Source organism: Nyctereutes procyonoides, unplaced genomic scaffold (genome assembly GCF_905146905.1).
Source record: "Nyctereutes procyonoides isolate TBG_1078 unplaced genomic scaffold, NYPRO_anot_genome, whole genome shotgun sequence".
NCBI classification, from domain to species: domain Eukaryota; kingdom Metazoa; phylum Chordata; class Mammalia; order Carnivora; family Canidae; genus Nyctereutes; species Nyctereutes procyonoides.
Genome location: NW_026575034.1, coordinates 4,715,587 through 4,738,522, shown reverse-complemented (window position 1 = coordinate 4,738,522; position 22,936 = coordinate 4,715,587). Strand labels below are relative to the sequence as shown.

The following is a 22,936-nucleotide window of genomic DNA, read 5'->3' as shown; positions in this document are numbered from 1 at the left end:
CAGCTTTTATGAAACATCTATAAAGACTAAAGAATAAAAAAAAAAGACTAAAGAATATAAATACAATCAATTGTATATATTTTACTTATTTAAAGTGAGTATATTTGTGGAAATATGTCAATTTGAAGAATAATATTCTCTTTTTAATGTGCTTATCTATTATTTTTTAGTTACTTTAGCAAACAATAGAAAGGCTATTTATAGCTTGATTTGTGATCCCTGATTTACAGTCCATTATTTCAATAGATCTTAAGTTCTTAGCTATTATGCCACTACTTTAGGGCCTTTCAAAGAGCTTTCTGAGATACAAAGCCGCCTTATCCAAGTTAAGGTAGTTTTATTATAAAGCTGTGTTTTCTTTTGTTTTATTCAGTGTTTAGCAAGTTATCAGTTGTATATAAAACTCAGTGCTCATATAAAGTTATTCTTAAAATTTTTATTAACATTCATTTCTTTATGCAATCATACTGATAATTTTCCTTAAAAAACATAACTTCTGTGGGACATCCATTAATACTTGGTTTAAATGCTAAATATACGAATTAGTTCAGTCTATTTTTGTATAGACTGTAAGATCAGATGGTGTTTTGTTTTTAATAGTTCTGGACAGGTTCATTCATTTTAATAGTTTTGTACTTTGGGGTACTTTTAAGATTATGTCAAAACTGAGTGGAAAGTACACAGTTCCCATACATCCTATGTCCTCATTGATCCACAGTCTCCTCCACTGTCAACATCTTACACAAAAGTGGCACATTTGTTAACATTTATGAACCTACATTGACCATCATTATCACCCAAACTCTGTGGCTTACTCTACGGTTCCCTCATGGTGTTGTATATTCCATGGGTTTGGACCAGTGTGTAACCCCATGGAGCCACCTTAGTTTCACTGCCCTAAAAATCCCCTGTGCGCTACTTATTCATCCGCTTCGCTTGAATGCCCAGCAAACAGTGCACTTTTTCCTGTTTCCATATATATTTTTTCAGAATGTTGTATAGTTGGAATCTTACAGTAAACAGCCGTTTCGGATTGACTCCCTATACCTGATGATGTGCATTTAAGTTCACTTTTGTTATTTTATTGCCTAATAGCTGTTTCTCTTTAGCGCTAACAGTCCATTTTCTGCATGTACTGCAGTTTATTCATTCACTCACCTGCTGAAGAACACCTGGTCATTTCCAAGTTTTGGCACTTATGGATAAAACTGCTGTAACATCCTCATGCAGGTTTGCTGTGGATAGAAGTTTTGAATTCCTTTGAGTAAATACCGAAGGCCATTATTGTCGGATCATATGGTAAGGGCCCATATAAGTTTTATCAGAAACTGCCAAACTGTCTTCCAAAGTCTGTAATCTCACCAGCGGTAATGAGCGTTCCTGTTGTTCCACGTCCTTAAAAGCGTTTGGTGCTGTCAGTGTTTTGATTTTTTGTCATTCTAATAGAAGTGTAGTGGTATCGCATTGCTGTCATTACCTAATGACACATGATGTGGGGCATCGGATATTATATGTAAATACCTCTCTGTACGCGCCATATGTGGCTTACAGGAGCACTTGTTTAATATTTGAAGAGCAAATGAATAAATGACAAAATGAATAAGATCAAAGCCAGGGTTCTGGCTTTAATGGTGAAATTTCTGACACCACTAGAGCCGAAACCTGAGATGGAGAGAGGCAAGTTGGCCATGAAATGCTTCAGCATCATTACATGAGCAGCTGCCTCCTCCATACCATTCAGAAGGCACTCTAAACACAGATGTTTCACCCAGATCAAAATACTCATCCGCATGCAAAAAAATTCAGAGTGACATAATTTCCTTTCAAAGGAGAAAGTCTGTACAGCACCACCAGTCACTCTTCTCACAGCATGCCCAATCACTTGGAGTGCAATTGCAGTAGCAGGATTATTAAGCTTTAAATAACGAGAAAAGGATACTGGCAAAATACTTGCTATTTAAGGTTTGTGAGCACACTTTCAGATAAGACTGAGCAAATTTGTGCTTAAGAAAATGGTGGCAGCAGGTGTACTTGACCCTAAGTAAAGCACATTGTGATTTAAGCATCAAAGTTTATTCAAAAATTTCTATTGATCCATCTGAGCTTCTTTAGGTTAATAGAAAGCACTAAGCAGTTACCATTAATGGTTGCCAGCAGTTTTAGCCAGGCTCAGCCATGGTTTGTGCAGACCCCCAGATAGCCAGAAGAAACAATCGAACCAGTGCTAAGATCTTAGCTCAGCACAATTTGTTCTATTCATTAAGTCAGGTAAAATCCAGATTACTCTGTAACAAAAAGTGTGACATTCTAGTGCATGGAATGATATTAATCACACTGTTTCCTTAAGTAAAACAGCATTTGAATTGTGCAGATTCTTGGGGGGGGGGGGGCGCCCTGGGGGGCTCAGTGGTTGAGCATTTGCCTTCAGCCCAGGGCATGACCCTGGGTCCCAGGATCGAGTCCCACATCGGGCTCCCTGCATGGAGCCTACTGCTCCCTCTGCCTGTGTCTCTGCCTCTCTCTCTCTGTCTCTCATGAATAAATAAATAAAAATCTTAAAAAAAAAAAGAAAGGGAAACTTCCCATTTTCAATATTTCCTCTGATGTACCTATATTAAAGCACCTGTGCTTTCTATCTCTAGATGCCTTTTTTTTCTCTCCTTATTCCAGAAGCCACAATTTAAACTTTATTTTGGTAGGGAGGGGAGCTTAATATAGTTCTTAATCTATAGCATGCTGGACCTCATGGGAGAATTATACTTTTCATACATTGTAGACTGCACCATATAAAAATGCATAGTAGTTTTTGACAAAAACCTTTCAATTAAAGCCTTCCTAGCCAAACTTATTCTTATTTAAGAAATATGACACCTGTTTTATTAGTTTGCTAGATCCAAAGTTGAGTCCGACACTAACGATTATTATCCTTAATAATAGGATTATTATTAAGCTGAATCCTTAATTCAGCTGAATCCAGCTGAATTCAGCTATGGATATGAAAGAAGCATGTAATTTGAGAATTATCAGAATGTAAATAAGTAAAATCCATCCCTTATATATTTCTCCATGGCATAGCTACAGGTGTTGAGTGTAATATCCAGTACAAATTTTACTATGTCCATTCTCTATAAAGAACATTGTATCTGATATTGAAGGAGAAAAATGGCCTGTGACTTTGAAGAGTCCAAAGATTGAAAAGAAAGAGAAAGAAAAAATCTGGACTTGTAGCCATTAAAATAATCTAAGATAAAAATAAAGCTACTCTAGGGAGAAAAAACTCTTGTACGGACAAATTATGACTCCACATAATTTAAGGACTTAGAATTTCATACAAATTCAAAGATGTGAGTGTGTGTGTGTGTGTGTGTGTGTGTGTGTGTGTGTGTGTGTGAAAGAGTGTGAGTGTGGTTAAGAGACATGGATAGAAAGATCGACAGTCTGAAATATGTGTCTAATAGGAGTTCTTGAAAAAGAGAATAGAGAGGGATGCAGATGCAACCTCTAAGGCTGAATATGTATTTTATAATGAGGACAACTATAGGTATTGGGTAACCTCCACACATCGTGCCAGAAATGGCAAGAGTCAAGAATGCTGCAAGGTTCTTGGAGTGAACAGTCAGAAAGATGGCTTTATCCTTAACTAAGAAGGGAAAGACCATTGGCGAAAAAGGATGGGGAAAAGGATGGCACTAATTCTCAATACCTGAGATTTGAGATGACGCCATGTGATGGACGAGGTAGCCGTGGGAGTTGAGAAGACAGGTCAAGCCAGGAGATATAAATTTGGTAAACCTTGGAAAGATTGTGTTTAAGGCCATGATCATAAATGAGATTACTGAGGTAGCGAGGGCAAAGAGAGAAAATGTTGAAGTACTCAGCCGTGAGTTACTCCAGAGTTGAGATGTCAGAGAAGCAGTATCCACTGAGGGAGAATTTTAAAAAGCAAGAGGGAGAGTGGGGAAAAAAAAATGCAAGAGTGAGGCATTTCATAAAACAAGTGGAAAAAAATCCCCAACTATTTCAAGAAGAAGGAATGATCGCCTGTCAAATGCTGATGATAAAACAAGAAAAAACAAGAACCAGGAATTGTCCCCTGGATCCAGCAGCAATGAAATGACCCAGAGTTAGCACATATTTTTGAAAAGTGCATGAATTATTGTTGACGGATACATACATATATGGAATTACGTATGAAATGTAGACTTGGGGGCATAGGAAGAAACTAGATCTTTTCCACTGTGACAAGACATATCCCTTATTAGTGTAGTCAGATTTATGGTATTGTTAAAAATGTCTTTATCCTATTAATGACCCAATCAATTCAACATAATAAAGCCATCAACAGGGCTAATTATGCAAGCTTGGAGCACAGAAGCAAATGGTAGGTCTCTTCTCCCTGCCATACCTGATGGATATTTCTCAGCAATCTTGGGAGGAAAAAAGTAACCCCAAGTATTTTTTTTAAGTTTATTTTATTTTGGGATCCCTGGGTGGCGCAGTGGTTTGGCGCCTGCCTTTGGCCCGGGGCGCGATCCTGGAGACCCGGGATCGAATCCCACGTCGGGCTCCCGGTGCATGGAGCCTGCTTCTCCCTCTGCCTATGTCTCTGCCTCTCTCTCTCTCTGTGTGTGACTATCATAAATTAAAAAAAAAAAAAAAGAAGTGTTTTAAGTTTATTTTATTTTTTAATTTTTTTAAATTTATTTATGATAGTCACAGAGAGAGAGAGAGAGAGGCAGAGACACAGGCAGATAACCCCAAGTATTAAATGAATCATCTTCCTTAGAAATTTATGACTTTATTGTCTGGCTAGAACTACAATATCAGATCCTCACTAGTACTATGTTAAAAAGGAATTGCTGACAGCAGTCAATATTTGGCAAGCTTCAGTTAAATCATAAATAATAAACCAGGTCCAAATTTATTCTTGTTAGCAAGCATTGATGATGACCTTTAGTCATCATTTGTGCAATGGTGACTGACTAGCAGAGACCGAACAAAACAATTTTTAAAGTTAATGGCATTAACTTTAAATGACACAGCCTTGATATGTCATATGCAGTTGCACCATTTTTCTTTCAATCTGGAAATATGTTCTAACACTTTTTTTTTTTTTTTTTTAATCCTGGGCCTAAGGAAATGTTGGTAAAACTCTGAAGAAAAAAAAAAAAAAAACAAGAATTCAGTTTTACAAAGTTAAAGACAAGAAAAAGGGAGATCTCATCTCAATTGCTATAGTTGCTCAACGGTGTTCCTAGGATGGAATGACTTTTTTGGGCCAGGAATTCCCAGCAGGATTGCAAAGAGATGGTGGCAGGTGTTCAAGTCTTAACTGGACATAGCTGAGGAAATCCTCGAAAATAATTAAAAGTGAAATAACGGATTTTTCCTAATGATTTCACAAATTTACTTTGCCCGGCTGCTCTAAGGGTAAAGTCTCTGGTTTGTCATTTCTAAAGTGGAGATAATTAGGGGCACCTGGGAGGCTCAGTTGGTTCAGTGTCCAATTCTTGGTTTCATGATCTTGTGAGACGAAGCCTCACATCAGGGTCCACACCGGGCATAGAACCCGCTTAAGAGTCTCTCTCTCTCTCTCCTCCCTCTATCTCTCCCCCTCTTCCTGCTCCTGTGCAAGCTCTCTCCCTCCCTCTCTCTCAATAAGTAAGTAAACACACACACACACACACAAACAAATGGAGATAGTTAAGAATGTTGGCCTTGTAGGGCTGCTGTGAGGATTCAGTGAAAAAGCTTATATAATTTGTAAGATAGCTGGCACAAAAGAAGCATTCAACAGATGATAGTTTGAAACGCACACATACTCAGCATCCAGGTATTTCCCCATATTTCCTGAGGTACGGTTGACCTATAACGTTGTGTAAGGTGTGCGTCACGTTGACCCCGATATATTTATATATTGTAAAATGCAATTACCATCATAGCTTTAGCTAATACCTCCATCTTATCACATAATTACGGGTTCCTTTTTGGTGGTCAGAACATCTAAGATCTACTCCTCTTAGGGACTTTCAGGCGTATGATACAGTGTTTGCTAACTACAGCCACATGCTGTGCATTAGATCCCTAGAACTCATTCACCTTCTAAGTAGAATTTGATACCTTTTGGCCAACACCTCCCCATTTCCCCCACCACCTAGGTCCTGGTAACCACTATTCTATTCTCTGATTGTACAGGGTTAGCTTTTTCAGATTCCACATATAAGAGGTACCATACAGGGTTTGTCTTTCTCTGACTTATCATCTCACTTAGGACAATGTCTTCAATGTCCATCTATATTGTTGCAAATGCTGAGATTTTTCTTCTTTCTCGTGGGTGAATAATATGCCTCCTGTGTGTGTACGTGTCTAAATTCACTACTTAGGTTGTTTCTGTATCTTGGATATTGTGAATAATGGTGCAATTTACATGGGAGGGCAGACGTCATTTCAGTATCCTGTTTTCATTTCCTTTGGGTATATATCCAGAAGTAGGATCGCTGGATCATAGGGTAATTCTATTTTTGATGTCTTGAGGAACTTCCATACTGTTTTCCATGGTGCCTGAACAAATTTACATCCCCCTTGATAGTGCACCAGGGTTCCCTTTTCTCCACATCCTTGCCAACACTTGTTTTCTCTTCTCTTTTTGATGGTAGCCATCCTAGCAGGAGTGAGGTGATAACGTGTTTTTGCTTTTTGTTTTTCTGATAACTAGTGATGTCAGACACCTTTTCATATTCCTGTTAGTCATTTGTCCTCTTTAGCAAAACATCTGTTCAGTTCCTCTGCCCATGTTTTAATCAGATTTTGCTGCTTTTATTGAGTTCTATGCCTTTTTTATTCTCCCGGTAAAATACTGCCTAAATCTAAAATTAGTATTCCCTATTTTATTTTTCTGAAAAGTACATCTGACACTCCATCTACACACTCCAAGCCATGGCTTCAGTGACATACAGGACCTTCTGTGGCTAACCCCCATGCACCTCTATAGTCTCATCTTTCTACTCTCACTGGTACCTCATGCATGATGCCACCGAGCATCTTGCAGTCCTAGTGCACCGACTCTCCTCTCTCTCTTGCCTCTTCCTGTTATGCAGCTGACTCCTTTACCACAGCTAAAGGCAGCTCAGTGTCACTTCATGAGTAGCTGCCTCTCCAGAGCCTTTGAGTGCTGCTGTCCGCCTCCTTCATGGATTGCAAACTCCTTGAAAAGAGGGATTGTTTTAGCCTCATTCCTAGGACATGAAAGGATTTTATAAATGTGGACAAGAATATTAATGCTTTTCTCATAAAGTTATTTCTGGAGTAAATGACATTTCATATATTTAGCTAATTTTTTTTAACCCATCAGAATGAGCGCTCTCTGATAAGGAAAGGGAGTTATTAATGACAGCACAAGTAGGTTCCACCAGCAAGAGGATTGTCTGTGTTAAAAGAAAAGTCAGTAGAAAGAAATACCATTGAATTCAATGACCTCCACAATAAACTTTTATTTATTGCTAATTTAGAGCTCTTTAGCTAGAAACTTATCTGCCATCTTCTATAATATATGTATATACTTATACATATTTATATTTTATTTATATATTATATATATTATATATTTTATTTGCGATGCTGAAATCCTGAAGCTTCTACAGTGCTGTCCTAATCATCAGAAAAGTGTTTTTTTCTTTATTTTTACAAGATGAAGTGAGGTTTATTGAAATAATAAGATCTAATATTTTCTGAGTGCTCACTGTGTGTCACTGTCATAAGTGTTTTGCTTATATCATCTCATTTTTGCAACTGCCCCATTAAGATGGCCATGATTGTTGCCTAATTATATGAATGAGAAAATAGAGGTATTAACAGAGGTGCATCCAAAATTATAGAGCTTATAAAAAGTGGAATTCAAGTGCAGTAGTTTTGCCTCAAGAACCCAGCAACTGTGCTGCATTGTATCCATACTATTTGAAAAGCGTTCTTGCAGGTATGAGATGAGTTTAAGCAGCAAATAGAATATCTAATTAATTTACTCACTAAGTTGGACTGTCACACATTTATCTCTCACTTGATATCAGAATAAGTCATCAGTCCATATCCCTCCCATCCTCTCTCGGTAGTAGGACAACCGTCCTTAAGATGCAAGAAATCTGGGGTGCCTGGATGGCTCAGTCAGTTAGCCATCCGCTTTGGGCTCAGGTCACGATCTGGAGTCCTGAAGTGAAGCCCTGCATTGGGCTCCCTGCTTAGCAGGGAGTCTGCTTCTCCCTCTACCCCTACCCTGTTCATGTGCTCTTCTTTCACTCTCTCTCAAATAAATAATAAAATCGTTTTTTTTAAAAGATGCAAGAAATCTAAGAGATGACCTGATGATTCTCCATTATTTCACATATGTTGACACATATGTCTAGGGGTTAAATGACTTACACTAGAAACTAGAGCTAGTATGGTACCAAGAATAAAACTCTCATGAAGCACTCTTACCATCTTCTAATGGATTAGAGCCAACCTCAATATCCCATCCCCTTCCTAAGTTAACCTCAATGAGGAAATCTGTTAGCACTTGTAAAACTTCTGTTACACCTGCAACTGATTTAAAATTGAAGTTGGCAAGGCCAACACTCAGCAGGGGTATGTGCCATCACTTGGATGATAGCAAGGTTGTCTGTTGACTTTATTTAAATGTTTATAGAATGATTTTTTCAGTCACAGCTACTCAATTTTAAATCTTTCTGAAAAATATAAATCTTTATTAAAGTAGTAATTAATCCACGTATAGATTCAATTATAGCGTTATATTTAAACAGGGTGATTCAGAAAAAGATATTATTGAAAATACTTAGTTTCAGTAAGTGCCTTCCTTGTTACCTACATTATATTTTTTGCATAATTCAAGAGAATAGCTTTAAGTCTTTTGGACAAAGTTATTTCTCTTGTCTAAAGATCCATATGTGTATTATGTTATATGTAGGCCTTTGGCCTTTTTCTCCATTATCAACTTGAAACTGTTTCATGGATAATTTTCTCTCTCTCTATTTTGAAATTATACTCTTGTCTTCTGTGTGGCTTATAACAAATAAAAAGCCAAATATACATTTCTTATTTCCCTGCTTTCTCTACAGTTAAACTTTTCCAAATGGAAGGAAGAAATTCTCACCTTTATTGACCTCTTTACCTCTTATTTTGGAAACAAGAACTGTGGGATTAACAAATTTTAAATTTTAAGGAGTATCAATAATAAAATGACTGGACAACTTTCTTAAAGTGGGTGAACTGTACATACTAAAAGGAAAGTGTGCAATGTTGTAGACTACATCCTGATTTCAGGAAAGTAAGAAATTAAAAAAAATGTACGTATATAAGAACTAATAAACACTCATGATTTAAATTTCAGTCCAGTATCCCATCCCTTTCCTGACATGTCTTCAATAAGGGACTCTTAGGAAATTTATAAAATGTAATATCTACTAGTATTTTAGAAGCAAAGCATTTATGTTACATATTACACCTAATGTAATAACCATAAATAAACTATATTGTTTTCCTAATATGGGATATAAGATTTCCAATTTCAAAATGATTTATTTGAAAGAGCATGCCCATTCTCTAGGCATTTTAGAAATATTTTAAATTCAAACAAATGTGGATCTCAAGCAGTCATATATAGTGCTTTCTGAACAATCAGTTTTAGGAAATTCTAAAATAGAAGCTACTTTCCACAGTTAGGCATTGCAGTGTCTGGTTTTAGTTTGAATACCACTGCAGGTGTTTTTACTTTTGGTTTACATTTAGTTGCACATGCTTTTGACTACCTGGAAGCATTGGTTTTTACGTTTTTTTTTTTTAAATCTAGAAAACAATATTACAAATGCATATACATAATTTAGTTTATTTGACAATTCTAAGGTCCCAGATTATGATTTTACCATGAAAATTCATTGAGACCTCATCATTCCGCCTTGTGAATAAGTCTAGTGATTTACAGTTGTCACAGTAACTCTATTCTGTCTTATAATCATATATACCTCATCTCATTTGGTTTCTGCCTACTTTCTGAGCCTTCTTCCCCAGACTGTACTCAGCTTGAAATATTCACAATGAATTCATGTTTTGCTTGATTTGGCCATTTTTGGTTTTTATTATTTACAAGCAAGAAGACCTCTTAATACCGAATTTCACTTGAAAGCACTATATAGAATCTTGACCATAGCAATTTTGGGATTTTTTTTTTACATTTATATACAGAAAGATTATGAGAAATGCCAGACATGCTTCTATTCCATTTTGTAGCCTAGAATATTTGGTGGGTTTGACCTACCATGTAAACTCTACTGAAAATGTGATGGTTTGAGTTCTCAGGCAAAAACTAGAACTAGGTTAAGCCGCTCTATTAAGAGAGATATTATGTTACTATCAGATTTGAGTTTGAAATTTATCCTGTAGACAGTGGGAAATATTAAATGGCATTTTTAGGCAGGGCTGACAAATATAGAAACTGGGTTCCCAAGAAGGCTATAGGGACATTTGTTTCATGCTACTCCAAATTTGTAGAGCATCCAGTTGGGAGACATTCCTTAAATAGGTACTAAGCAAGGTCTGCCTTCCATTTAGAAAAGGCAAAATAGATGGCTGGCATCCTAATAAGCTATGGCCTTAAACATTAGATATAAGCATGGCTATTTGGATGTAATTTTTTGCTACTCTGAATCCTAAGGATGTGATAGAATTATGTGATTATGTAAGATAGGGTGGAAATTATTTAAGTATGATTTCAAGAGAGCAGAAGGGCTGATGCTGGAAGCATGTAATTGAAAAACCCAGGAGCATACTAGGCTTCAGGCAAGTATGAAGTAGGGAAGAAAGGCTGACATCATGACCCGGATTCAGTATTTCTCTCTCCACACTCAGGTGTTGTTTTCCCTTGTTAGGTCATCTCAGATGGGTTCTAACTCAGTGATAGACCCTTATTCTTATTAATTCTTGAGAATAAAAGATTTATATTTGAGTTTCATCAGCAGTATCTATGTTGCTTTGTCAAATCTTGACCAAGACTGATTGGCTGCCCTTGAGTTATCCTTTTCCTAGACAGAAAGGATGGAGTTAGAGTCACACCAGCCACATGGAATTAGCACAGGGGTATATTTCTCATAAGAAAAATCGGAGTATGGTTATTAGAATAAGGGATAGCAGAAGTGTCACAAAAAGAACATTTAAGCATCTGATGGCTCTTTTAATCTACTTTTCTTCATATTCCCTCAAGTGAGGCATAATCATAATTGGATCCTGGCATATTGGGTGTAATTATATGTGTAAGTTGTTTTAGATCTTATAAAGGCATCATTAGGTTTGATAGAGTTGAGATCCATTGGTTAGAGGGTATATGAAATGACACAAGTCTGCTTGTAAAGCTGTAAAAAAAAAAAAAAAACTGTGTTCTTAATGCCTAAATTTTATTGATATCTCAAGCCATGATTCCTTCTGGAATTAAAAGAAGAATTATGATCACTAATCATAGGGGAAAGGTTAAATCAGTGAAGTGTCTGGGAGTCAGTATTCCCTCCTCAGTGCACTGTGCCATCCATGTTTCTGAGAAAAATCTTAGCATGGGCCTTGACAGGTCTCTCTTGTGTCTCACAATTGGTCCCCTTGTGGGTGATTATAATTATTATCCCCAGTTCTGGGTATATTTCAAGCAGTGAAATACTCTAATTCTTAAGCTTTAGAAATGACATCCTGCTTTACATGGTCGACACAGTTGCCGAGAATTATCAACCGCCAGCACAGACGGTGGACGCATAATAAAATCACTGCTCATTTTGGGGTGGTCACAAGGATACGCATGTTGAGGAGTAACAGTCTTCCCTCTACAGTTCCAGGTGCATTGTCCAAGTCCATCATAAGCATTTCCAGGGAAATAATGTTATGTTCATTGCTATATCTATCATCTTAGAATTGAACAGAATGAAAAAGAAAAAGGAAGGAAGGAAGGGAAAAAAAAGAAAAAAGGAAAAAAGCTTTAGGTGAAGGTGTAAACTTATACTATATACACTAAATTTTAAATATATTAGTAACTGTATTATCATTTCTAATGAAATTACTCTGATGTGGATGGTTTGTGTTGATACATAAATCTTCATATCCAATACGCTTCACCTATCTTGTCTCAAGTTTATTTATCTTAATTTAATTTTTTAAATTTTTGTTTGTTTTATTTTTTTTCATCAAAAAATCATTTTATTTCCACCCTCTGAGCTATTACACAGGAGCAAGTGGGAGGTGTGTGGATGGGGATCACTGACAGCAGGGAATTCCTGGGTTGTCACAGACTAAGCGCCATACTCATACTGAACAGAAAAGTGTCTACCAGATGAGAAAGATGAATGATACTGGAGAAATGTATCATTTTATCTGGAAGGATTTTCAGGGAAGTCCTGCTGCCATGTCATAGACCAAGCCTTGTCATTCACCCCCATTTGTCTACGATGCTGTGGGCAGTCCTGATGGTTTTGTGCCGAAAAGAAAGGTAATATTTCCCAGATGTCACTCACAGTGAAAGAGCCAAAGGAAGGTTATATTGGGTTACAAGTGGGCCCTTGTGGAAGGCAAATCATGAGATTTGAAAAAAGGAATTATCTTCTCCTAACTGAAGTTTAATAAAAGAACCGATTTCTTCTCTCTGGAGACTGACTTTTTTCACTTGCAAGGCTAACATGTCTCCGACATGGGGGAAAAAATTTTTTTTTTTCTTGTGGTGGGCTGATCTGGGAGGCAGGTTGAAGGACAAGCTTGTGTCTCTGACTGCTGGGGCAGAGTTACAGCCCACACAGCAGGTTCCTGAGGGAGGGCAAGGTATCTGTCATGCTGGAGCAGGCTTACGAAGGCTTTATATGTCCCATTAGGCTGAGGCTCTAGAACCGTGTGCCCAGTGCAGGAAATGTGAGGATAGTCAAGCTCTGGAAAGCTGGAATTCGGCTAAGGAGGGGGAATGCCATAGCTTGCCAGATTAAATGGAAGGGGTCGCCGCCGGGGACTCTGGGTACTGATCCACAGCCAAAGGACTAGACTCCTTCAAGCTGCAGTTGATGGATACCCAAAAGATACTTCTGGGTATGGTTTTGTCCACTGAGAAGAGAAGACTATGGTGGTACTATGATGCCCAAAGTTGCTCAGTCTTCATTATCATTTTCATAGATAATTTAACTTTTTTAAAAAAATATTGTGTTTTAGAAAGATAAAGAGCATGAGCAGAGGGAGGGGCAGAAGAAGAGGGAGATAAATAATCCCAAGCAGACTGCAAGCTGAGCGAGGAGCCAGATATGGGGCTCTGTCCCATGACCCTGAGACCATGACCTGAGCCAAAATCAAGAGTTGGACGTTCAACCAACTGAGCCACCCAGGCGCCCCTAGATAATTTAAGTCTTTATTTTGAAATAAATGTTGACATAGAAAGGGCATACCAAATCAGTGTTGAATGTTTTGGTGCATCTTTGCCCTGAGCCTTTAATACAACATCATCCAGAGTAGATAGAACAATTACTGAACCAGAAAATTAACATGAATATAATACTATTAAACAAAATATTGACCTTATTTAAATTTCATTTCTTTCCACTAAAAGAGTATAACCCTTAAAAAGATGAAAAATCTGTAGCTGCTGGATGGCTCAGTCACTTCAGCCTCCGACTCCTGATTTCAGCTCAGGTTGTGATCTCACATTCATGAGATCAGGCCCTGCATTGAGCTTCGCACTGGACATGGAGCCTGCTTAAGATTCTCTCTCTCTCTCTCTCTCTCTCTCCTTGTCTCTCCCCCCCTCTGCTCTATTGTGGCCTGCTCACATGCCCTATCTCTAAAAAACAAAACAAAACATAAAGATGAAAAACCTAATTGACTATTAAATCTTAAGAGGTAGGTAGTGAAGATAGTTCTATGTACAAAGATAACAGGAGAAACCAAAAGGGGAGAAATAGACCACTTTGGGAGAAAAAAAATTAAGATTGCATACATCAAAAGTATCATAAATAGACACAAACAGAAGGAAAAGTAGGATATTTTTAAACCTACAATCTGAGCAACATTGCAGAGTTAGAACATTGGTTATGCATCCCCTTGTTAGAGTTTACAAGCTTTCAATATAGGAGTAATATATATTGAATTGTCTTTAAAAACTCCAATTGTGTGCTTTGTTGTATGATGACTAGGAATATTTACCAAAAAGCCCCACATTAGTTGAGTGAATCAAGATAACTCCTCATTTGTGTAAATCATTTCGTAGTATTGAAATTCTAAGAAACGAGCTTTTTAGAATTTCAACTCTTCTCTAAAGAAGAAAAATTAGCTAAAGGTTCCTTTCACACTGAGACAGCTGTACCCCTTCTCTACATGACAGGAAAATAAAATAGGAAGTGATGTTCAAAAGGTGGGGATTGTAAGTGAAGAACCCTCAAACCTGATGTATTCACTCATTCGGTTATTCATTCATTCTGCATAAATTGTGTTCAGTTTGCTCCTAGTGCTCATCACATCTACTCTATTTAGAGTCATTATGCATGAGCTGTACCTTCCTACTACATGATCTGCTCCTGCAGAGACAATACAAAGTCTGGGTCCTGTGGGTTTCATCGAGTTTTCTGTTCTCCTTTAGCCCGCCTGTCTAAAAGTACCCAAGTTACCAGGACAAAGACAGAAAAACCTGAGCATAATGAGGCAGATGTCATTGGAAGAGCTGTAAGGGTTTAGATTCAGATGACTAAGAACACATGGCACTTATGTCAGAAGTAACAAACATTCATCTATAAATCAAGGCCAGTTATGGTAAGTTCAGAGGGCTATCACATCTGTCCAGACTCAGGCCCAGCAGGGAGAGTCCACTGACGAAGCCTGGAAAGAGAAATGGCTTCTGAGCATCAGGAAGCCCTTTGAGTAGCACCCCAGGCCTCTAGAATATAACACTCAAATACTATCGTCTTTAAAGGGAATACAGATCCTTGTGGGTCTGTGACTACATTAACTAGGATCCAGATGATAGTCATAAAAAAAAAAATGCTGCTGTTTAGAGATGTGCTTTCAGAAACCAGAATCAATTGCAGATTTGCAACTACAATTATTTTATAACACAACAATATGCCAATATAATAAAACAGCATTAAATGTAAGGCCAAATAAAGTTCCATCTTTTTAAATGAGTGTGTTCGTGCTAATACATCAAAGTTTGAATTGAAAGAAACATTCTTTTACATTACAGGTCCCCCTCATTTGTACAGATCCATTACATCTCCTACCCTGAAGGACTTATCCGTGAACAAAACAGAGAAATGCACCTGATGTATTTAAGGAATTGTTAGTGTTTTATGACTTCTTAGCAATAAACTATGTTTCTCTCAACAGAATAAAAGCCTGAAGAACAAACTCTTGTCAGGAAGCAAGCTGTGTGGCATCCATGCAGAAGAGGTGAGTACATATTCTAGCTTCGATGTAATGTATAGTGCCGAAGTAGTAGTGCCAAATTCTTCTGTATTAACCCAGAAATCTGGAGACTTCTTCTTTCACTAATATAAATGAAAACACTGGAATAGAAAAATGAAAACAGATTTTAAACTTTTAGGCATTTTTGGATATTTTAAAATTGCAAAACAACAACAACAAAAAAAAAGGCAGCGAAGCATCACTTCCCTAAAGAGATTTTATGGATTCCTTCCTTAACTGGATTATCAGGATTTTCTTAATAGCAAATACCTGGAGGTCCATGAAGTTTTCATTTTTTGAACTATTTATGTGATGATGTCTACAGAGTTTTGCAATGACAACTAAATGTCAGAATGAGGATTCCAGGGTTGACCATAAGCCTCAAGAAACAAATCCAATCATTGGTTCTACTTGCTAGGCAGGAAAATTACTTCATGCGTTTCTTAGTGGTGGTGGCAGGGGAGTCCTTCTGGTTAATCCAGATTTAAGTAAAATCAATTTCCTGTACTTCTGATTTCCCAAATCCATTGGTGCCTTATGATCCTCTATTTAATGTTATAGACACTGAGCTCATGTAATTCTTCGTGATAGTAACGGGATAGTAGAGAGAGTGTCCTATGTACTAGTCAGTGACTATACCTGGAGGAGAAGAGTAACACGGTCACTGTGTTAGCCGAATCCTCCAATAAGCACACCAGAGATGAGAGTCTTTGTGCAAGGGATTTATTAACGGACAAACCTATGAACAATAAAGAGCAAGCATGAGAGTCTTTAGGCCACAATGTACATCTGATGCTTGCAAAGGAAGGGGGAAGGATGACAGTTTAGATAGAACAAGAAAAGTGGCTCACACAAGCTAAAAGTTTAACCCCTTTCCCACAGTAGTTAGAAGTAAGGCACAAAACTGGTGAAGTACCTCTATAATCTCCAATTGTGGAACCACCTTTTGTTTCAATGACCTTTTCTTGCTATTATTACCCTCTAGCAGAAGGAATGGGGAAGATTACCTGGTGACTCACAAGCATTGCTTTTTAGAAGTCCAACCAGGAGGTAGTGACGCATGTCATACCATACCCTGTCTGCCAGGCCTGGGTCACACGCCCAGCCAAACTGAATGGTATCTGGAAAATGTCGTTAGGTTGGTAGGTTGGTGGCCACGTGACTATCCAGATCTTGTTTTTTTTTTTTTTTTTTTTTTTTTTTTTTTTAGTGAACAAGCTGAAAATATTCCCTGATGGACTTGTAAAAGTCATTGCCATAAACACTGAAGTTAGAGTCTAACATGAAATAGAATAACCTCTGCTTATAATGCCTTCACAATAATATTACACATGAAATGAGTAGAAGTGCTCAATACATGGAAACTAAAGGTTGATGCTCCATAAATGAATAACCAATGGAATGGCTTGTAGATTTGGGCCAGTGTAGTGTTTTGTTTTTGTTTTTTTTTTCTCATTATACTTTTCTATCCAAATAGACATAGACACATTGTCTAATTTACTAGGTTTCTAGAAATATTAATGTGTAGCATACAGTCTCTGGATATTATTTATAAGAGGGTAAGCAAGTGGAACCAATTTTTGAATAAGGATTATGTGGACTGAAGCCATATCTTGAGGATTCCCATGTTCCCAGTCTCCACAACACTCCCAAAAGAGAGATGGCCTCTAGGATAAGTTGTCTGTGCTGTACAGAAACAAACAAATGAATAAATAAGCAACAATAATAATCTGGGTCTGTCTGTATTTTTTAGACCCTTACTTCAAGTATTATTCATTTTTAAAAAATTTATCTCAATTCTTTAGAGAATATATTGTATCTACATTTTAATTTATGAATTCCTAGATGCTTCATATATTAGCACTGCATAATGTTGAAATTAATTTATTCATTTGACCTATCTCTCTACTTACTTATTTACGGAAAAAAAAAATTAGAGTTTAACATTCTGGGCAGTAGAGGCATATGTTTCTGTTTTTGTTTTGTTTTGTTTTCTGTCACAAAAACACTTCCCAAGAATGCAATAATAAATGTAATTATTTATTTTAACACCACCACTACTACCAAAACAAAACAGTGATGTCGTCTATCAGCTGAGGAGCTACAATGAGCTGTCTTCTAAATCAGTGACCCTAAACTATTCATAGATAAATAAATATCCAAATCCCATTGGTACTTAATGGAGTGCCAATATTTTAATTTGCCGAGGTAGGATATTGAAAACAGTAGAGTCTACTACAAATACCACTACCATCATATTCACTATTATTTCATGAAGGGAATGCTACTTGGACATGGATTGTGGAAAAGAAAAACCTCAGAAATTAGCTAAAATGTTCTATCATGGTCACCTTCTTTGTCTTCACCTTCTCCATCTTTTTATTATACTCACAATCATCACCATCATCATCACAAACTTAATTTCACCGTAGACTTATGAAAACTTCATGACACGAACATGTAAAATCGCATTTATAAATCGCTAGTTTTAAAAATTACTAAAATCCCCAATATAGTAATAGCTCAGTGGTTTGAAGATTACCCCTCTGACAGTTTTAATTTTTCAAAATGATGCTCTAGGAAGCTAAAAGAAAACAAAGTGTCAATGGGGTTTTAGATCAATGCGCTTTACAAATGCACTCAGCTTAAAATGTATTTATTCTTTGCATATTCTTGTCAGATCGTTAGATAGGATTTTGCTTTTTAACTCACTGAACATTAGAAGATGGCTGGAATATACAATGCAGAGAAGTGATGGGTGACTGTGATGAAAATTTCTAAGAAAAAAATATTTATAAACAACTTTATGTAAGGAAATTAGCTGTTCTTGCTCATTTAGTGCCAAACAAAGATGTGTGGGCTTTTATTTTGTAGCTCCTGAATGAATCACTGCATAATACAAAAATTGATGTTTTAATAATTCAAGTTACGAATAAAAGTTTATATTATCTTTTATGTATTCAGCATAAATATGCACTAAAACGAACGCCCAAAATGGTTAAAATTAGTCCTTTCTGACACTTAAAATATAGAGCATTAATTATTTGGAAGAATAGAAGTGAAATTGGGCAAACCATGCACACCATATGTGGTGGTAATCTTTCATTCCCCATTGATATTGGTCAAATTTAGTTTGGAAAAATAAATAAATAAAATCTGTTTACCGAAGAGACTATCCTGGCTGTAAATTAACCCTGGACCACAGATTGGAACAGCAGGGAGACAATGAACTGTGCGTTTGAAGTTGGAGAAGATAACAGAAATAATTCTTTATTGAAATCAGTAGCACAAAATTAAGTATAGCCATGGAAACCAGCAAATGTCTTGGAGATGAAGTTAATGTAATAATAGAGAGATGCTGTGTCCGGAATATTGCTATTTGGGGTTACTTGGGGAATGTTGTGGCAGGAGAAGAGAGTTGCAATAAATGTAGACTCCGGGAGTAGAGGTGTGAATCCAGGGCGCCGATGAGTTTTTACTCTTAGGAGGTGGAACCGACCATACACATACAACAATGGCTCTTCGGCTTCTTCTGCATTATATCATGCATTTCACTTTCACTAAACCTATCAAGGGATTCCTTTTTTTTACATAAATGAAAAAAAATAGTAGCTAGTTTGTAAGAAACCACAAATCCTTGCTTCTTCTAGGTATAGAGTTTAATCGCATGGTTCTGAATTGTTAGTGTTGAACTCTTTCTCCCTGCCTCCCTTCCTTCCTCCTTCCTTCCTTCCTTCTCTCTCTCTGTCTCAAATCATCACTCTCCCCCCTTCATTTTCCTCTCTCCCTCTTCCCTTGTCTCTTCTTCCTTTCCTTTATTTCTTTTCATCCGCTCTTATCAATTTCCTGATTCACTAGATCACAAGATGCAGTTGGTTCATGATAGGGATATCTGGGAAAACCGTTCCTAATAGTCGAGCCTTGTGCTGGTGCAAGACAGAATGTGTAAAATTCTGCTCTAATTGACGGTGCTTCCAGAATTAGACACTAATCTAGGAATTATATCACCATCAGAACACAGTGTCCCACGTGGCAAACTCCGCTATCTTGCATCATTAGCCGTGTTCTGTATATAACAGGAAACCGAATCTGAGTGTAGCCACAGCTGGTTCAGTGAAAGACTCATATACATTGAATGGAAGCTTGGAAAATCATATTTCAAAAATATGAGTGGGCTCCATTTGTTGACGAGGACCTTCGTCACAGCTTACTGGGATATAATAGTCACACGAAGATCTTGTGGTTAGTATGTACTATGGCCAGCGACTTTTAAAATTGAAGTTTGAGATAAAGTTCACATACAATTCATCCTACTTAAGTATACAGTTGGATGGGTTTGACCAATGTATGTGTTAAGGATATAGAACATTTCATCATCCCCAGAGTTTTCTCTTGCTGTTTTATAATCTCTACCACAAATCCCCAGCCAGTGTCACCTACTGGCCTGATTTCTGTCCCTCTTTTTTTGTCTTTTTTTTTTTAGAATACCATATAAATGGCATTATAGAAAAGATAGCTTCCAGTGACTGGAGAATTTCACATAGTGCAATGCTTTTGAAATCCATCCGCACTGTTGCAAGCTTCAGTACTTGTATTCTAGTATTTCATGAATGTACCATAAAGTGTTTGCTCTTCACCAGTTAATGGACATGTAGGTCATTTCCAACTTTTGACTCGTACGAATAAAGATACTATAAGCATTTATGCATATATTATAATTTCCCTTGAACAAATACTTAGAAAGAATTGCTATACAATGAATGCCCTTTGTGTATGTTTGACTTTATAAGAAACCACCAAACTGTTTCCCAAAGTGACTATACCATTTTGTATTCCTATTCAACTCTTTCTTTATTTTTTTTCAATTATCATTTTTATGTGACTATGATAATCTATTTGTGTTTTTATTCTTCTACTGAGGAGTCAGTACCTGTGATTTTACATACTGGAAGACAAATAACTGAGGTCCTTATGTTAGAATGTTTAAAATTGGGTCTGTTCTGGAAAAATGGAAAGATGAGATCATTATCTGTGGCTCACCAGATATACTTCCATATAGTAGTCAAGTGGTGGTGAGAGAAATTTCCTTGTTATAAAGCACTTTTATATTTGGCATAGTTCTCTTAAAAGGTACATTCTTCTACAGAACAAACACCCTTCACCTCAGCATCTTAGCATTCTAGCTGCTTCTTCTTCTTTTTTTTTTTTTCCTTCCTGTCACATTTGCTTGCTGCCTTCCCTTTGGACATACGTCAAATTCAAACTTGGTTGTCAATTTAAATTTACAAATATTTAATCTTTAAAAAGAAGTGATTGCAAATAAGCAGTGAAAACTGAGGCATACATAGACATAAGTATATTTAGCATCTAAAATTGGATTGTTGAACATGCTCTGGTGACTAAAATTCTCTGTGTGTATGTGTAGTCTTTTTTGGTTGGGGGAGGAGGATGCTGGAGAGAGAAACAATAAACTACTTTTAAAAGGCAATATTTTGGTTCCTATTATATGTCATCTAAACTCAAATTGAAAAATTAAAAGTTTAAAAGTAAAATTTCTACAAAAAAATAAAATAATATGGTTCCTTTGCAGAGGATTAGGTTTTTTCCTCCTGCCTAGACTGGCTGGATGTCCAACTTCTAGAGCAGAGATTAAGCTTTTGCTTGACTGCAAAATTCATTCCTGAACAGCTTAAAACAATTTTAATCTTCAAGTTTGAAAGTGTAAATGAAATTAGGCACTAATATATGTTTCTGTTCTTGCAGTCAAAAAAAATCCAAGCCCAGCTGAAGGAGCTTCGTTACGGGAAGAAAGATTTATTATTTAAGGTGAGCGTTCTCCTCACCTCCTTTCCCCCTCTACCTGTCCAATACATAAACTACAATATCATTGAGGTTAAATTTAATTTCTGGATTTTCATAAGAATTACAGCTGTATTTGACTGCATTGAAGGTGCTTTCATTTTCTTGCTTTCTTAGTTAATGGAGACAAATGCAGGTATGGTTTCCAGGGTACATTCTTAATCAAAGGCAGGCGTCATTCCAAAGTGTTTAAAGTCCCTTTGCAACCTTCAGTTACTTTAATTCAGTATTGAGGAATATGGAACTTTCAGAATATTTACATTAAGGACAGGATAGATTGAGAGAATTTCCAGAGATGAGATCCAGGGATGTTCTACGTTCTTGACTTCCAGAGATCCCTGCATAAATCTCTTCATAGTACTGAGTCTTTACATTTAATCATTGTTGATTGATTTTTCTTACTGATACTTTTCTTTGCAAGATTATCAAGTCAAGATCTATGTATAGGTAGACATCTACTACAAACAATGGGATAATGGCCTCCCAAAGATACCCGCTTGCTAATTCCTGGCACCTGTGAAATGTATAGCTTATGGCAAAGGAGACTTTGCAGATGTGATTAAGTTAAGGATCTTCAGATAGGGAGGTTATTCCAAAATATCCAGGTGAAACCTAAATATAATCATACAAGTCCTTTTAAGAGTAAGACAAAAAAGGCCTAAATAAGAAGGTTATGTGATCACAGAAGCTGGAGGAGGGAAGACAATGTAAAGGATTCCCTTCTATAACCTTCAGAAAGAACCAGCCATACAAACCCCTTGATCTTAGTCCCATAAAATTTATTTCAGACGTCTGACTTTCAAAACTGTAAGAGAATACATTTTTTAAAAAAATATTTTTGTTTATTGATCCATGAGAGACACAGCAAGAGAGAGGCAGAGAGACATAGGCTGAGGGAGAAGCAGGCTCCATGTGGAGAGCCTGATATGGGACTCGAACCCAGATCCCAGGATCATGTCCTGGGCCGAAGGCAGATGCTCAACCACTGAGCCACTCAGGGATCCCGAGAATATATTTTTTAAAGCCACTTAGTTCAAGGTACTTTGTTATAGCAGCAAGATGAAACTTAGATACTTTCTTCTATCTCCCTTGAGCAGAAGGAAATAAGAGGTAGGTGTCTAACTGTTGTTCTTATGGTCCACGTGCAATTCCCAATGCAATAGAGTGATGGAATATTAGGCTCTTAGTAGGAGTAATAATTTGTTTAATAAATAATAAGTATGAATTACATTGTATGTAATATTTTTAAAATGTTTTCATTACAGTGATCAGCCCAATCTACAAGTGCAGGTTTTAACTTAAAGAAGGAGAATTCCTCATTTTATTTAATATATAGAAAATCCCACAGTTTTTCCAGTGAAAACAATAAGAAATGGCACATTTCTCTTCTTCAGCCCCTTTACTTTTGGCTCAGGGTCAAGGTGTTCCTATTACGTCAACCAATATTTTTTTAAAGATTTTATTTATTTATGTGAGCGAGACAGAAAATGAGAGAGACATATAAAAATCATGAACAGGGAGAAGGGCAGAGGGAGAAGCAGACTCCCCGCTGAGCGGGGAGCCCGATGTGGGTCAATACCAGGACGCTGGGATCATGACCTGAACTGAAGGCAGATGCCAACCAAGC

General features: G+C 37.0%; 1 protein-coding gene across 2 annotated transcripts in view; it reads left to right on the top strand.

Annotated features, from left to right (window-relative positions):
• Positions 1 to 22,936, top strand: part of LUZP2 (leucine zipper protein 2) — a 467,396-nt gene that overhangs the window by 319,762 nt on the left and 124,698 nt on the right. For both annotated transcript variants that reach the window (XM_055317492.1, XM_055317493.1), the window contains exons 6-7: positions 15,373 to 15,435; positions 21,214 to 21,276. In XM_055317492.1, coding sequence (XP_055173467.1) covers positions 15,373 to 15,435; positions 21,214 to 21,276 — 126 coding nt within the window. The remainder of the gene's footprint in view (positions 1 to 15,372; positions 15,436 to 21,213; positions 21,277 to 22,936) is intronic.